We start from the raw sequence: 16,506 nt of genomic DNA, 5'->3' as shown, positions 1-16,506 counted from the left end.
TATTGTTCAGCTGAAGGAAATTATGAGACATCCAGTTGTTAATTTGCTCAATGCATTTATTAAGAGTTTGGATAGGTTCAACATCACTTGGTGACATTAAGATATAAAGTTGAGTATCTGCATAATTGTGGTAGTTAATATTATTGCTGGTTATAATCTGGCTTAACGGGAGCATGTAAATGCTAAATAAGAGGGGCCCTAGGATGGAATCCTGGGGGACCCCCGCATGTGATTTCTATATTTTGTGATGAAAATTGGCTAATTGACACATAGAAGTTCCTATTCTTAAGGTAGGACTTGAACCAGTCGAGTGCTGTACCTCTGGACCTCTGGACCCCGGCCCAGCTCTCTAGACGTTCCAGTAATATATCATGATCAACGGTGTCAAACGCCGCACTAAGGTCCAGTAGTACCAATACTGTGGATTTCCCACGGTCAGTATTTATACTGATCTCATTAATCACTTTGACAAGGGCTGTCTTGGTGCTGTGGTGCCTACGAAAACCAGACTGATAAATATCAAAGCGGTTGTTCGTTGTGAGAAAGCTGTTTAACTGCTGGAAAACAGCTTTTTCAATACTTTTACCGATAAATGGAAGATTAGATTGGTCTGTAGTTCTGCATTAATGTGCTGTCTAGGTTCTTTTTCTTTAATATTGGTTTGATAACTGCTGTTTTTAAGGCTTTTGGGAAAGACACCTGATAGGAGGGATGCGTTAACTATTTGGATCAGGCAAAGAGTAACAGAGACACAGATTAGATCAAGTCTTACAAAGGTCTTTTTCACTTTCTAGTTTCTGTGAACAATGGACTCACCGACATGACGGCTTCAAAGGCATTCTGACTGTCCACCTCTTCAGTGATGTAGTTGTAGGCTCGGACGAGTGCCACACCGGCATCTTGCATACCATCTATGTCGTCTTCATCCGACACCACAAACACCAGCCCGATCCTAAACACAAACACGGAGCAAGTAAGCTTCCAAAAACAGTTAAAATGCAGAGCGTGTGCTGCCTGCTTCATCAGTATTCAAACAAACTGACCATCCCAAGATGCCACATGCAGCGCGGTATCAAAGGTCTTCCAAACATCCCTGACAAAACTCCTAAATTAAAATGGATTTTTAACTACACATTTCTACTGACTACCAATGCTCTGCAGCACCTCTTTTATTTTATTTATTTATTTATTCATTCATTTTAGTTTTCTGGTTACTGTACAGCAATAAAAAAGGGATATGTTGTGTATTCAAATTCATAAAAGCTGATAATTAATTCCCAAGAAAATGTCTGTCCAAAAAAATGTATGCATCTTGATGACAGAAACACCAACCTGAGGGGTATATTATTAGCATAAAACATCTCTGCGACGCTCAGCAGTTCTACAGTGTTCTCCTGGGTCGGATCCAGAATGATCACCTGCAACAGATGCGTGTTAGCATTCGTCAGAAAAGTTTCAGACCTATTTGGATTCACAGGGGTCTGATTAATAAACTGCGCTTTTACCAGATTGTGAAAGTTCTTGCGGATCTGCCTGATGACTCCAGGGAAAGTTGGTCTGAGCAGCTCCTGCACGTTGGAGGGCCATGAGCTGTACCTGTAGTCGGTCTCCAAGTTGTTAATCCACTAAAAAGGAGAATGCAGTGAAGAGGAAATGGTTTAAATTAAGTTTAAAGACAAGACTGAGCAGAAAAGAAATTACTTTTTATTGCTAGCGGAAGAAAAGCACGACGATAATTTTGGAGGGCTTGAAATGCCTCCAAATTTGCTCAAATAGAAACTTGATTGCACAACAAAAATCTTCCAAACACAACACATTTCTTTCCAAGCTTATTTTGGTTTAGTCCCTCATTTGCTGCAGCATTCAACAGTTAGTTATTAGGGACGTGCGTGAACACGGGCACTCTTACACTGATGGCCGGGCTGCGGATGTCGACGGCGTAGTCAGAGTCGGAGGGCTGGACGTTGAGCTTCAGGATGTCATGAATAAAAGGTGTCTCGATTAGCAGGGAGCGCAGACCCTCCATCACCCGGGCCTCGCTGCGCAGCACTTCAAACACACTGCAGGTAGCAAAGGACAGAGGCGAGTTAAGTGGTGCAGTGTGTGTGTATTGTAATCAAGAATTTGAGCGTAGCATCTACACTGCCTTATTATCTGAAAGAGATGTATAAGTAGAGCTCATTATTTTCAGTTTTGATCTGGCTTATTTAAATCATTAAACAGAAGGTAAGATGTGAATGTGAAATCAGATTTTAAAAACATGACAAAGAGAAAGCAACAATCTCCGTTAGTCTCACTCTCAACTTATTTTATCGAATGGTCGAGCACAACCTATTAAAACCTAATACAAGAACTAATTTTTGAATATTCCAGTAAACCCAAGAATATCACTTGGGTACAGTTTTCCATATGGAAGCATTTGCTGCTTCTGTGACTATCATTCAAATCTTTTCATGGTTTTAGGCCCAGTTGTCTTAACATTCCCAGGTTTTGAGAGCCCAAACACACACACACACACACACACACACACACACACACACACACACACACACACACACACACAAAAATCTTTAATTTTACTTCTAACGTTTGAGGACAGATTTTCAAAACAATCATCAGTTCATAACATTTTGTTCTAAACAATTGTTAAAGTATATAATCAGTCAGGCTACGGTCTTGACTGATTATATACTTTCATTTGCAAAAGGTTAAAGCAACACAGATGCATTTGTGTGATGTAATTACTGCAAATTAGATGCTCAAAATATGGCTTTTTGTGTGTACCTGAAGATGTCCTGTGCGTCCAAATCTATATGCAGCCCGTTGATGAACAGCGCTGAATCCCCGGGCTGCAACCCCAGAGTTCCTTTGAAAAACTATGGAAAGAGAAACGTCAATATGACTAAATATCCTGTTTGTGTCAAGCTCCCCATTCAACACCAGCTGAGCAGATCGCCACGCTGTGAGGCAAACAACATCAAAACCAGCCATCACGTAGTCAATTATACTGTAAAACTAGAGGCAACAGTCAACACAAAGCCACAACAAGTCACGTTGACGGCTCTAAACAAGCACTGACAACTCTGTTCAAAATCAGCCTGTTTAGAGCAATTAAACCCCACACTAAACAAATCTAATTATCAAAGAAGGGGTGTGTAAATGTGTGTGAATATGTCTATGAGAAGAGATCCGCATGTGTGTTTGTGCGTCTGCACAGGCAAAAGGAAAGCTCAAAGTCGTTCTGGCGCAGTCAAATCTCATTACAGAAAGACAAAGACATCAGATTAATCATACTCCAGACATTGCAATTACAACAAGACATGATTAACACAAATATTGTTCATCCCACTTAAATTGTGTGAGTGTGTGGATGCATGCCTGTGTGTGAGAGAAAGACAAAGACGTGTCTGTGTGCGAGCAAGTGCACGTGTCCAAACTACTTCAATCAATAATCATTTCTCGCTGCAGGACTCCGCGCGCCTGCTGAATGAATCACCGATTCAGTAATTAGGACGTTTGTCTGCTCAGCCCCACCATCAGCCCGAACCCCTGTCTGCACACCAAGATAATGTTAGCACAGCTTCAGGAGAGGAGACCAAGCAAAGGAGAGAGAGAAAACACTGACAAGAAGAAGGGGTGAGTGCCTATTCCACTAACAGGCGAAGCAAAACACACATTGTCAAAAACTGAATGCTTTCAAATCAGATGATGTTTACAATTTATCACAAAGTAAAAGGTAAAACAAAACCAGGAGGGGCAGTTTCATTTTGAGAGACAAAAGCTACTTGATTATGGATGTTTGCAATAATGCTGTTTGTCTCGGTTCTTCGTCTTTGGTGGATTAAATTGGTAAACAGCTAAAGCTAAATTATCCCTAACCACTAGAGGACACAGTCTGCAAGATTAAAAGAATAAGGATCCTCGATAATAGAAAGACAAACATAGGACAGACAACGAAATCGAGCAGTTTGAAAGCAGATGATTTAGTCCTAGCCACTAAACTGCTGAGCTAAAAGTTAATGCTTCGGGCTGATCAAAACTCAATTTTCAGTTTTTTTCTACTCCCACTTTGTGAGGGGCAGCCAATCACAAGAAATACTGCTTAAAAGGGGAGCAAATCTATAGGGGAAGGAGCTAAAGCGACGTCTTTCAGACAGCGGATGAACTGAGCAGCTGCACCAAGGCCCACTATAAGATTTATAAAGGTTATTTTGAACTGTGAAGCATACAAAGCTACTCCAGGGAAGCCCAAAGAATAAAAGATTTCTGATGGATATGAAAAGAACTGACTTTATGCCAACGAAAAGGTCTTGGAGGCACAAAAGAAGGAACCAGAATATCAATGATGTAGCAGCTCATGAACCACCAGAATTCACAGGTTATTGTAAAATGTAAAGGTCCTAATGAAAGGTCTAGGTTTTGTTGTAACTGGTAAAATCCACCAAGAAGTCAGGGAGGATCACAAACAGCCATAAGAGGGACAAATTAATCTTGTTTCACTAAAATCACACTAATATTCTTTAAAGAAGCAGCAGATCTTGTGAAAACGAAGGAGTACCTGTAAAATGACAAATATGACCTTGATCTTGCACCAATTCTTGTGAATTGTGGAGATATGTATGGACAACAGATGCTTTGCCATCACATAAACCTATCAGTCCTTCGATTGGATGAGTCAATAAAAAAACAAAATAAAAAAAGAGCCTTGTAACAGCCTCATCATCGGTCTTTGCAAGAAGACAAGAAAAGCTTGTGTCCTAATGAGATTTTTATGTGACATCAAGCTGCCATCAGTATTGTTTTTTTCCCCAAGTCACACAGCAAAGATGTATGACATCACAGAGTGGAATATAAAGACTAAAGACACTGACACATCGTGTTGAGGTTGGGATCGGAGATAATGTTGGATAAATTAAGTCAGCTTAATTCATGTTGTAACAATTACATGTGGTTTCTAAACCTGAAAATACCTGAAATGATCAAGTCATTTAGTGTTAGTCTAACAAGCACATGAAGGCCTATTAACTGCATTCATGAAGTTGAAAGAAAGTGAAAGAGACTAAAGTGTTCATTTTCATCTTTAACCAAAAGCAGAAGTGTTTTCATTGTGTTACAAAAGGACAAGTGGGAAAAAATAGAAGATGATCAAACATGTACCTTTTGATTCTCGCCAATCTCTTTACGGATCTCCGAGTTGACCACAGTTTTAGTGATTGACCTGGGAGAGAAAAGGAAGACTGAACTGTGAAACTGCTGACTATCCAAAATCTACACAAACCAAGCTTCTTATTGTAGTTACTGCTCATGTGTGTGTGTCTGTGTGTTTTCGTTTCTCCTCTACCTGGCCTTGGTGGGAAAATTCTGACTGAGGTCTTTCATAACATTGAGGGCATCAACAGCAGGAGCTGCAAGAATGCGAGCAGCTGTCTGGAAACTCAGATCTGTAAAAGAGTAGGTGGGTGGATGTTCAGGCAGGCGACGAGGGTCAGAATGGGAAAGAGATGAGTGGAAAAATTAGTAAGAAGAACAGGAAACACAGGAAAAGAAGAAAAAAGAAACAATGATCATAATTAGAAGACATGTGAGCACTTAGACATAAAACAAAGACAAGGGCTCCTTCAAAGATCGTTAACTTACTCTTGATTATTTAAAAGGACTATGGTGATATGCTTGCAGCTCTGTACAACACAGACATTTCATATGGGCAAATTACGATTCACATTAAAGTGTCGATGCTGGAATGTTTGTGTTGAGCAGGAATAATGTTTATGATGTTCGCCACCTTCAATTGATATAAACACAGATATACTTATCTCTTTAATTTGTAAGTGTGGAAAAGATAAAGGGGTGCATGGAGCTTTGGTGTGCAAGGAGGGAAGAGAGCAGTGAGGATTATTTCAATGCAGTGAGCATCTCTGTAATGGTGTTGTAGTCTGTGTGATTATTAGCCTCTGGAGGTCTCCCTCTCTTTGTAAACAGGCTGAGCTAATGAGCCCCACAGGGTTAGGAGATAAAGACAGACGCCCACATGACAGTCTGACAGTCGAGTTCAACCCCCTCATCTCCTTGGAGCCTTTATTCGCCAAATATAAAAGCAGCCAAACGCTCACATCCTGATTACACCTACTGATAGGCTGACCTTTTACATATGGAAGCGTTTTCTTTAAGAAACATAAACATAACAGATGAGCTGGAGCCAATATAATTTTTTATTTGCTCGATAACATCAAAAAAAATGACAAAATTAAAAAGTATATGTGATTGCATCTGTGAGAGTGACTTTGAACTGTTAATCAATATATGATGTAATCTTAATCAATGCTTTTATATTGCTGCAGACAAAGCTTTCATGTCTTCAAGATATTATGGCTCAAACGCATCAAGAGGACAGTGATCGATCGCAGTCGTAGATCAGAGATCGATACAGATACATTTTCAGCTACTAGTTTGATTCACAGGTGGAATGACATCATGGTTAAAGCAACAGAAGACAACTGGAGAAGCCAATGTTAATTTATTTTCATTTATTCCTGATCAAAGGGTTGTTGAGACAGGAAATAGGAAAGCGTTTTTAACTTTCTAATAGTTCAGGAAACTCCCATGGTTAACAGATGATTTAAACAAATACAGTATATGTACGGTGCTAGCATGTGATAATACAGATACAGTTTATTTTCTCTAATATAATACTGTTTTGAGGTGGACCCATTTCTTGGTCCACCTGTTTGACTTGCATTAACCAGTCCTCTACCAAAAATGAAAACTACTACCAACTTATAGTTGGTAATAGTTAAGCATATTGGGCATTTTTTCCATTTAACACATGTTAGGAAATCCCAGAAAAGACATGGGCTTCTAGGAAGCACAGGCTGACTGCTTTTACTGTAGGCGGCGATTATGTTTTCTGCTGTCTGTAGTCACTCCCCAAAGGCCCATTCTGTGCTAGAAAAAAAACTTGAAATGATCTTTTTTTTCCATTTGTGGAGTAAGGAGGGTATCTTTAAAATGATTGTGTAACGAGATATTTCTGTGAAATTGTAAGAACATCAGAGGACGCTCTGGGTCAGCTAACAATTGATTTGAATTTAATGGGTATGAGGACATGGGATTTTTCCCATCGGATAATTGTCTTTGTCAGCCATAGCTATGGAAGTAATAGATAGAGAACGAAGTTCAAGTCCTGCAGGTATATTTGCAGGATCATAAAATTGATTCTCTGAAAAATTAAGTCACAGGAGCAATGCCCACAGGTGCTACCTGTAAAATGAGAGGGCCTCGCAGTTTATTTTCTGCTAGCCTGTCAAGACGTTGACTCGTCAGTTTTGATAAGTTTGTTTCATTGTGCTGTATCATTATTTATTTACACGTGTAATACCAGGAACAGATACTTCCTTACAGAGTCTGTTCATATTGTCAAAGCCAATCACTCAGAAGGAAACTGGAAACACAGAAAAATCTGCTGATGTCTGAAATAAGACAATTAAATTTGGAAAGAAGCCCACCTTGCATTTGCCAGACTTTCAGAGGTGCCATCTCGTTGGTGCTTTCAACTAAATGCTTCCTCAATTCTTTAAGCTGTTCCTTGAGCTCCGGGTAGAGGGTCCTAGTGAGAAAGATGGACAGAATGCATGCATCTGTTAAATGACTTAAGTGCTAATTAAGAGAAAGTTGTTGGATTCACAGATTGATTTGATTATTTCTGGTTAGTTGAGCACAGATGTGGTCGGTGCTTCAAGGCAGGAGGAAAAACAAAGAAAAAAAAGAAAGAAAGGCTTGGCTGAGAGAGTGTGGTGCAATTCCTGGACCTAATCCAAGCTTTGAATTTTTATCATGGGCTGACACAGAGTCACTCACTTGAGTTTGCCAAAAAGGAATCCCTGAACCTCATCCACTGGATCATTCTCTCCGATCATTGTAGCATTCACCTCCGCCCCTGAAACCACAATCAATTAACTCGATTTTCAAGTCAGGACTCCTCTGGGATTACAACAATGTGGGCATGTGTGTATCGACTGTGTCTTCCTGTGAGTATGTACACCTTGGACTTGTGTGTCGTCCTTTGCTTTGTACTCCTGGCTTTTGATGGCCAGCTCCACTCCATACCCGGACAGATACACCTTCTTTCCTCTTGACTGCTGCAGAAGAAGAAGAAAAATAAGAAAAGATGGGCTCATCACATACTTATAATTGTGTCACACACAGAAAACGCTTAATTGCAATTAATTGCATTTGCAAACAGATTAAAAGACACAGTTATGCTAACCTGATGACAAAACAAAAAATATATATTTTTTTTTTATGTAAAAAGCTCTGTGAACGTTCTTGTGTTCCCACTTGTAAAAAAAATAAATCCCACTCACATTATAAATGCATGTGCTTGCTGACTATCTTCCATGTGCAGACAACCAGCTTGCTAAGTACTTAAGCCACTAACTGTCCCTGGTCCGGCCCCAGAGCTATATGCACAGAGTAAGAGTTAAATGTTACAGCCTTTCTAGTGCCCAGGACTTCCTGCCTGAAAGACAGATGGTGAGAATAATTTAGCATAATCAGGGGGAGGAAAAAAAGAAAAACGCTATCAAATGGCTTTGCATGTGAGGGGAAAGTAATCCAACTTGAGAAACTTGCAGTCTAGCATGAGGAACTGGAGAAGCTCTTTTCATCCCAGGTGTAAATGAGGACCGTCTTAAACTGCAGATTTTTTTTTGTAAGACTCAGATAAAACACGGGAGCCCAAAGTAACTTTGGGATTTCACCACATGACTATAAACCAACTTACACTTATAAAACTATTCCTGACACGGAAAACATTTGCTTTATTGATAATTTCACATAGTAATATACAACTAGTGACCTAAATACGCTCAAACTATCTAATGTGATCTTCTCATTTAAATTATATTAGAAGTGAAGCAATTCTTACAGGCAGGTAGTGGCGAAGCACGTACGTCACAGAGCCTTCATTAACTTTGGATAGAATGACTTGGTGAAGCTTCTGGAAATCTGCCGTCCCAAACTGGGCGTAAAGAATCACAACAGGAGCATCTGGATTTGAACCTGGGTATTTATGATCACCTTTAAAAAGATATGGCTTTGTCCTGGAAGAGAGAAAAAAAAGCTGCCCTTAATAATATAATTCGTAATCCTTTTGCTTTAGATGTATGTGACTTTTTTACCTTTGAGGTGCAGTTTTTAGGAGTGCCTCTAACTTCCCTGTATCACAGGTCTTCTCTCCGTGGATGCTCAAAAAAGCTGAGCAGTCAGAAGGAGGAGGCTCAGTGGACGCTATCTAAAAATATACACCCAAAAAGCATAATCACTAATAATATCATCCTACTCACATGTATGCTCAAGCCTTCAAAACAGCTTTAAATTGCCCTGCTGTTACCTGTTGGAAGGAGTGTACTGTTGCAGAGTAAGCTCTTAGTGAGAGTGCAAACTTCAGCATGTTTAACTGGACGGAGCTGAGCAAGGCACTGGCTCTCTTCATGATCAGATCATAGTAGGCCTGATCTGTGTCTGTGTGGGGACAGCAAATGTGCACACGTAAGATTTCGGTGTGGTCTTGCCCCTCTCTAGAGGACCTATTACCCTTCATATTTAATTACTGTAATCTATATTAAATAGCTTTGCAGAATTCACAATTCAGAATAATCCTTTTTTATGTTACACTGGGCTGTGAGGCAATAACCACAGATCATTTTATCTCGCTTCAGGGTCACGCTCCCTGCAAGCAAACTTTCTTCTAATTCGCTGGGCCTCACAAACGGAAGGTCTGAACAGCAGGTGGACGGGGCTGCTGTGCTGAGAGAATATCTGTTCTCACTTACAACATAAGGTGCCATAATCAAAAAAAAAGAGAAAAAGGAAAAACTGTGTTTAGAGCAATCTGAAGCCTGAGTTTTCACTGGGATTACTTGCACAAGCGCTGACCTCAATATCGGAAAATCTGACCAAATTTAATGAGTAACCACCACTGGTACAGTATATATAATAAAGAGAATAAGGAAAAGCATAATAGGTCCCCTTGAAATTGTGTTACAGCATCGCTGGTCTAACTGAGATACACTTTTTATTGTGTTACTGCTCCAACGAGTATGTGGCTAAAACACTGACAATGCAATTACTGCCAAGATGCTGCATACACATCATAAATTCAGCTGCTCACGGCGCAGAAACTAAAAGTGAAATCTTGTCCACAGAGTCCAAAGTTTTACTTTACCGTCATGCTCTCCTTCTATGTTTTGATTGGCCTCTACAAAGTCCCAGAACTTCTCCTGGCTCTCCTCTGCCATGAACTCACTGGGGAAGGAGAATATGAAAGTGGCGGTCTCATAAGCTGGAAATACATAGTGTCAGCTACTGCAAACAGCACAACACCTAAAGCCCTTAATTATTCACAGTCTTCCTCAAGGACATATCAGTGAGACAGAAGTGTAGTTTAAACTCACTTAGAGGACAGTCACAGGAATGACCTCAGAACACTGATTTATCTATTATCTCCTTTTGAAATGTAATTTATATGTAATGCAGCCAAAGTGCTGCTCCCTTTGAGCAGTGCAGTGTCATACCTGGCCTCCAGCAGCAGCGGTGTATCAGCCCATTTGGTTGTAAGAGTGGTTGTGACAGCCTTTGAGTCCGCACCCCCAGATGCTGCAGAGAGCAGCGAGAGCAGCACGATCCACAGAAGCCACATCCTCAAGCCTACACCTGAGGGAACAGAAGAGTTGGGAAGTGTGGCTAAAGATTTCCACATTGCTGTTAAAGTCGAGCTCAAAATAAACAGTGTGAATGATAGTATCATCCCGCCCATTGTGCTACACGGTAGTGAAGAACGGAGCCCACTCAGCCACCAAAGTAGATTATAATGTTATCTGGCTCTGTACGAATTGGCTGAACATCTCACTGCCAACAGAGATAAAACACAGAGGCAGAGCCTAACAAACTACAAGCTCAGTGACCACAAAGATGCCATTGAAAGATGAAGACAATAAGAACATGGAAATGGAAATACAACACAATATGTAGCCACTGTCAAATCTTTAATAACAATAAATCATTTCCTTTAACAAATTCAGCTCTGTTTATGCAGATTTCCAAGAATGCAGTTAATTATCTCTCAAATAAAAACATACAGATATAACATACTACAACTACTGTGTATAACCAACATATATTATTAATTGTACATTAATAACATTTAGTTGCTTATACTCTGTCCAAATGCGTTGGTGCTACTGTTTGCTGACACTTTTATATACTAATAATGAGCTTTGAATTGAACATATTTAAACCTTGGTTTTCTTCATGGATGGGGCCATATGGACTTAGGGAACACAGGGATCAAATAAGGCCATCTATGTGCAGTTCTAACCTTTGTACTGTGGTGCTTTTTTTTTTTTTAATCTAGAATTTGCTTCAATAGACCCTCCGTAGGATACAACATCTCAACTCAGAGTAAAAGCTCCTGAAACAAGGAAATATTTCAAAGAGACCTCTGAAGAAAGAGCAACAGCACTTAAATAGAAAACACGTGTTGCCATTTTTACACATTTTTGCTTATCATATAATTTCATTTATATTCTCATGAGTTCTTGGCCCCAAGATTTAAAGCTTGCAAACAACATTTCCAAATGATATTATTTTTAGCAACTTATATTTGGATTTCACCATAATTAAACACCAAATATTCAGTGACTTTAAGGGCACTGACTTTAACATAATTGATTGATTTTATTGTATTTATATTGCACAGCAATATGACAAAAATAAAGTTAGCCTTTCTGAGCAAGGTCGATTTAAGTCCCCACCTCACTCATTTATTGGTCACGAGCAAAAGGATGAGATGGTGGATGCAAGCGGGAGAAATGAGCTCCCTCAGAAGGGCGGCTGGGCCCACCCTTAGAGACAGGATAAAGATTTTAGTCAATTGAGAGGGTCTCAGAGTAAAGCCACTGCTCCTCCACATTGAAAAGTGCCAGTTGAGATGGGTTGGGCATCTGATTAGGAAGCCTCCTGGGTGAGGTGTTCTGGGTATGTCCTACCAGGAGGAGGCCCTGCGGTAGTCTCGGGACACACTGGAGCAACTATATCTCTCAGCAGCCCTAGGAAGGCCACGGTGTTCTCCCGCATAAGCTGGAGGAGGTGGCCTGGATAGGAGGTGGTCTGGGTTTCTCTGCTCAGGCTGCTGCGCCCGCAACCCAGCTCCGATAAACAGACAACAAAATAAATAGATGGAAGGAGTTAGTTCTTCCTTTGCGGTCTTTTTATGTTAGTCTGTTAACTAAACTACACGCAAAACTGTTTCACTAGCAAGGACAAACAATTCTGATATTTTAATGGACAAAATCAGCGTTGTTTTTGCCTTTGTATGTATTTGTAAGACCACAGTATGGTGGGTGAACTCTAATTTCTGACGGCACTGAACGATCCATTATACAGTGCCACAGGGTGTGCATAACAGGCTTTTATCAGCTTTCCACTGAATAATATTGAGATCTGATCAAATCCTGTTATTAAATAAAAAGTCTGCTCAAACAATAAATGGTTCCAAGCTAGTCATTTAAAATTAAAATAAACAAAATTAATATTATTGTTTTACACATATGTATGATTATGTGGTCTAGACTTTATAATCATCTTAATAGTAGGACACATTGCGCTGCTTCAACAAGTGTAGTGTAAGAAAATATCCTTAAGACTCCTTATTAACATCGTGATACCGCCTTCAGCAGTGCTGCCGACAACATAAGGCTTGCCAGGCACAGTAGGATACTGCTAATTTGCTAAGCAATTCAAACACGGTTGTGAAGTGTTCACCTAAAGCAAGGTACCAGATCATCTCCTCAAGCTGTGCAACTGATTCTACATGTTTGACTACTTAGCAATTGTACAAGAATACACCCACATAAATTAAATATTAAAGAAAAGAAACACCTGGTCATTATTTATCACTTCATGGAAAAAAAACCCTGTAATTAATCTAAACAAAGCTGGATTTTTAAACATTTTATTCCTCATATTATGCAGAATCATTTACCTGTGCAAGTTTAGCTGCAAATAACATAACACAATGCTTCCTATTCACGATTGTAAAAGTTATATTAGTTATATTTTATCGTATGTTAATATGACAATTTTTCTTCTTGCTTTTGGGATGCACAGCTATTAACCACACAGCAATGTCAGACCTTGCCGATTACCGTGTGGAAACAAAATAACATTTACCAAAGGTGGTGGCTGAAGTTTACTTTTTTGTGTCTGATCAATTTTTGCCCTGGATCAGAGCTCAACAAAGACAAATAAACAGCAATGAAAAATTAATGAAATAAATAATTAATGCTGGTATCAGGATCATCTGTCAAATTTAAACATCGGTATGATGCCAGGTTTTCCATATTGTTGCATTTTAGAAGTTCAGTATTTAGAAAGGCTTAAAAAAGCCTTTGAGCCTTTAAAGGCCTAAAGAGGATGCACCAGTAACCTTGTTTCTTTGTGTTACCTGGCTTAATAAACTCTAAAAACCTGGTCAGAATTAACAGGTATCAAAACAGCAGTTATCAGCTTTGTCTACTAACCTAGAACTTTCGCCTCAGGCTCTGTGCATATTCCCATGTAACCTGATACTATCAAGTATCATTTCACTCTTCTTCCACACAAAATTGATCAATCGAGTGCTGCCTACTTCAGTCAGAGACATTATTACAGGAACTGGTGATAGAGATCTCCAAAGAATAGACTATAAATATATAATGACAAAAGCCAGCACCAGTAAATGTATTTATACTCACCTGCCACTTCATCTTTACAGCTGTTCAACTGCTTTTAAACACAAATATCTAATAAGCCAATCACATGACAGAAACTCAATTAATCTAGGCATGTAGAGTTCTTCCCCCATTCTGATGCCCGAAATGAGGAAGAAAGGGGATTTAAATGACTCTGAACGTGGTATTGTTGCAATTCCTTGATAGGCTACTCTTCAGAAATTTTCTCCCTCACATTCATCTTTAGGGTTTATAGAAAATGGTCAGAAAAAGAAAAAATATCCAGTGAGCAGCAGTTCACTGAGAAAAAATGCCTCATTGATGCCAGAAATCAGAGCATAATGGCCAGACTGCTTTGAAATGATGAGAAACCAACATAAACACAAATTACCACTGGTTGTAACCAATGTATGCAGAAGAGCATCCCTGAATGCACAAAACATCAAACTTTAAAGCAGGCTGGCTACAGCAGAAGGTACACAGTGAAAGAATGGACCCATTCTGCATCCTATCAGTGGTTCAGGCTGGTGGTGTTGCTGTAACTAATCCAATATCACAGTAGTTGGAAGTTATCTTGCTATGGTCAGTAATGATACTCTGCCTGGTAGAAGGGGCCAGTGTGTTTTCTGGGCCAAAAGGGCGAGTTCAAATACCCTACCACAAAACAACCAATGGGTAGTGAACCAGTGGTTATGTATAATCCGCTGGGTACACTACACTTCATTGAAAGACACCTGGGTGACCAGCAAGTCAAACTCTAAATAACTCTAAGATATAAGGTCTGAGAGGACAAAAAGAAGACACAAACTGATGAGGAGGAAATGCATGAACCCTTCATCGCCATATCATAACGTTACAGATTTCTTTAATAGTGTTACGCTTAATTACAGAAAAGCAGGATGCTGAAGCTGTAAACAAAACGTGCCATCATTTCTATCCAATGGGAGAGTTCAGCGTGGCTCATCCGTCCAATGAGTGCACAGTTTGGACATCCGGGCTGTCTCAATGACAACCCTCAGAGCTGTCATAATAGCTGTAATCACGAGCTAACTGCTAATTGTAACAAACACGTCACACGTTCAAATTTTACTGGTTTAACCAGCTCTAATGTCTGCTATATTTACTCTTCAGAGCCCATTCAAAGCCGGAAAACTCACGGCGAGCTAGCGCTACCTGAAATTAATGCTAGCTAACGCCTCCCGCACAAAAGCAAAACTGCCCGATTGCACCTGTTTTTGTTTACTTACACGCACCAAATGTAAAATTCTGTGTGAAAGGACAATAAACAGCCTTAGCTACAAGCGTATGAAGCTCCACAACACAGAAAATGAATGATTTAGTCTCACCGAAGCCGGCTCGGTAGCTTCCTGAATTCATGATCCGCTGTGGAGTGGGCGGGTCCTGACAGGCTCATTAGGCAACCACAATGTTGCCTGTTCAAAATTACTGAACCTCTCAAGCAATAAATGATTAACAAATGAGACGTGCCTTAGACGGTGAACTGCAAATTTCGCTGATAATTAATTCACTAATTAAAAACAAAGACTGTCAAAATCTTTTTCTTTTTATATTTATTATTATTGTTGTTGTTAGTGTTGTTGCCTAAAATTATTTTCCTGATTTAAGTAAACTATGTGAAAGGACATTATTTTTTAAAAGTGTAAGAAGTGAGAAGCAGAAAATATACATAATTTAATAAACCATATTATTAAAACCACTGACAAATGTTGTTAGAGTGCTCGCCAACCTTGGATCCTGACATTCATTGAATGTTATTTAAAAAGCAGCACCCACTTAAAGATATTTGAAAAGAAAGTATTGCCAGCTCTTGGCAATAGCACTAACCAAGGACTTACCATTGTCTCTTTTAGCTTGTTTCCCAATGGTCAGAGGTGGGAAGTAACAAAGTGCTTCAGGTAACAAACACTTTTTAATACGGGCCTTACAAAGGGTGTAATTATCTTAGAATTAAATGGAATTTCCACGTATTATCACCTGGAATTACAATATAATTATATTTACCTACAAATACTTAGTAGTAAATAGACTACAATAAGGGGGTAATAGTTCAAGATTTAACAAGAAAGAAGAATTATAGTGTAAGTCATTTTAAGTAAGTGCCTAATTTCTAGGCATTTTGTATGGTTATTTTTTAATTTTACATCTTACAGTGTAAATATACTGTACTTTTTGGGGTGCCACTGTATTATGTGGTAGCTTAACCTTACTTATACTATATACTACCTAATACTTCTGTGCATCACAGATGTTCCACTATTCAACTGTCCTCCTATATTACATATAAACATGTGATTAAAGACTGTTGTCCCTTTCCTACTTAGAAAAAATTTAAATAAACCCACCAGCAAAAACTGCAGGACATAGGCACATTTGATCTCTGTATTAATGGAGATAGTCAAACTTGAGTTCTTTCTTTCACACTGATCAACCATCAATCAGAACTTTCAAAAGGACTGTGAGAAAACTTCCAAAAGTTGGATTAACACAAATGAAGAAAGACTCCAATAGAATATTTTTTTAATTTTTAATTGTAATGCAAACTCGAACACAGTTAACAATAAACTAAAGACAATGTTATTTAGCCTTTTTTCTTTGTACAGTTCAGTCATTTCTTTGCTTTTTGTGCTCTCTTCTTTTGTTCTTAGACCTTAGTTTTAAACAGTTGGCAAGTGGTTACTGGAGGTTGCAAAGAGGTGTACAGTGCTGCCGATCTGCTTGT

At 39.2% G+C, this 16,506-nt stretch overlaps 1 protein-coding gene across 2 annotated transcripts in view; it reads right to left on the bottom strand.

The window, feature by feature from the left end:
• Window positions 1–15,164, bottom strand: part of uggt1 (UDP-glucose glycoprotein glucosyltransferase 1) — a 31,024-nt gene extending 15,860 nt beyond the window's left edge. For both annotated transcript variants that reach the window (XM_087832840.1, XM_087832841.1), the window contains exons 1-16: window positions 15,113–15,164; window positions 10,572–10,710; window positions 10,223–10,302; window positions 9,389–9,519; window positions 9,177–9,289; window positions 8,924–9,098; window positions 8,039–8,135; window positions 7,855–7,933; window positions 7,503–7,603; window positions 5,342–5,441; window positions 5,158–5,218; window positions 2,785–2,876; window positions 1,910–2,060; window positions 1,506–1,625; window positions 1,333–1,418; window positions 817–952 (exon numbers count right to left, since the gene is read on the bottom strand). In XM_087832840.1, the coding sequence (XP_087688966.1) occupies window positions 817–952; window positions 1,333–1,418; window positions 1,506–1,625; window positions 1,910–2,060; window positions 2,785–2,876; window positions 5,158–5,218; window positions 5,342–5,441; window positions 7,503–7,603; window positions 7,855–7,933; window positions 8,039–8,135; window positions 8,924–9,098; window positions 9,177–9,289; window positions 9,389–9,519; window positions 10,223–10,302; window positions 10,572–10,710; window positions 15,113–15,143 (1,692 nt within the window). In that variant the 5' untranslated portion in view covers window positions 15,144–15,164. The remainder of the gene's footprint in view (window positions 1–816; window positions 953–1,332; window positions 1,419–1,505; window positions 1,626–1,909; window positions 2,061–2,784; window positions 2,877–5,157; window positions 5,219–5,341; window positions 5,442–7,502; window positions 7,604–7,854; window positions 7,934–8,038; window positions 8,136–8,923; window positions 9,099–9,176; window positions 9,290–9,388; window positions 9,520–10,222; window positions 10,303–10,571; window positions 10,711–15,112) is intronic.
• Window positions 15,165–16,506: the final 1,342 nt, after the last annotated feature.

Source organism: Neolamprologus brichardi, chromosome 19 (genome assembly GCF_056152115.1).
Source record: "Neolamprologus brichardi isolate AB-2024 chromosome 19, ASM5615211v1, whole genome shotgun sequence".
In the NCBI taxonomy this organism is placed as follows: Eukaryota; Metazoa; Chordata; class Actinopteri; order Cichliformes; family Cichlidae; genus Neolamprologus; species Neolamprologus brichardi.
This window is presented reverse-complemented; position numbering and strand designations above follow the sequence as displayed.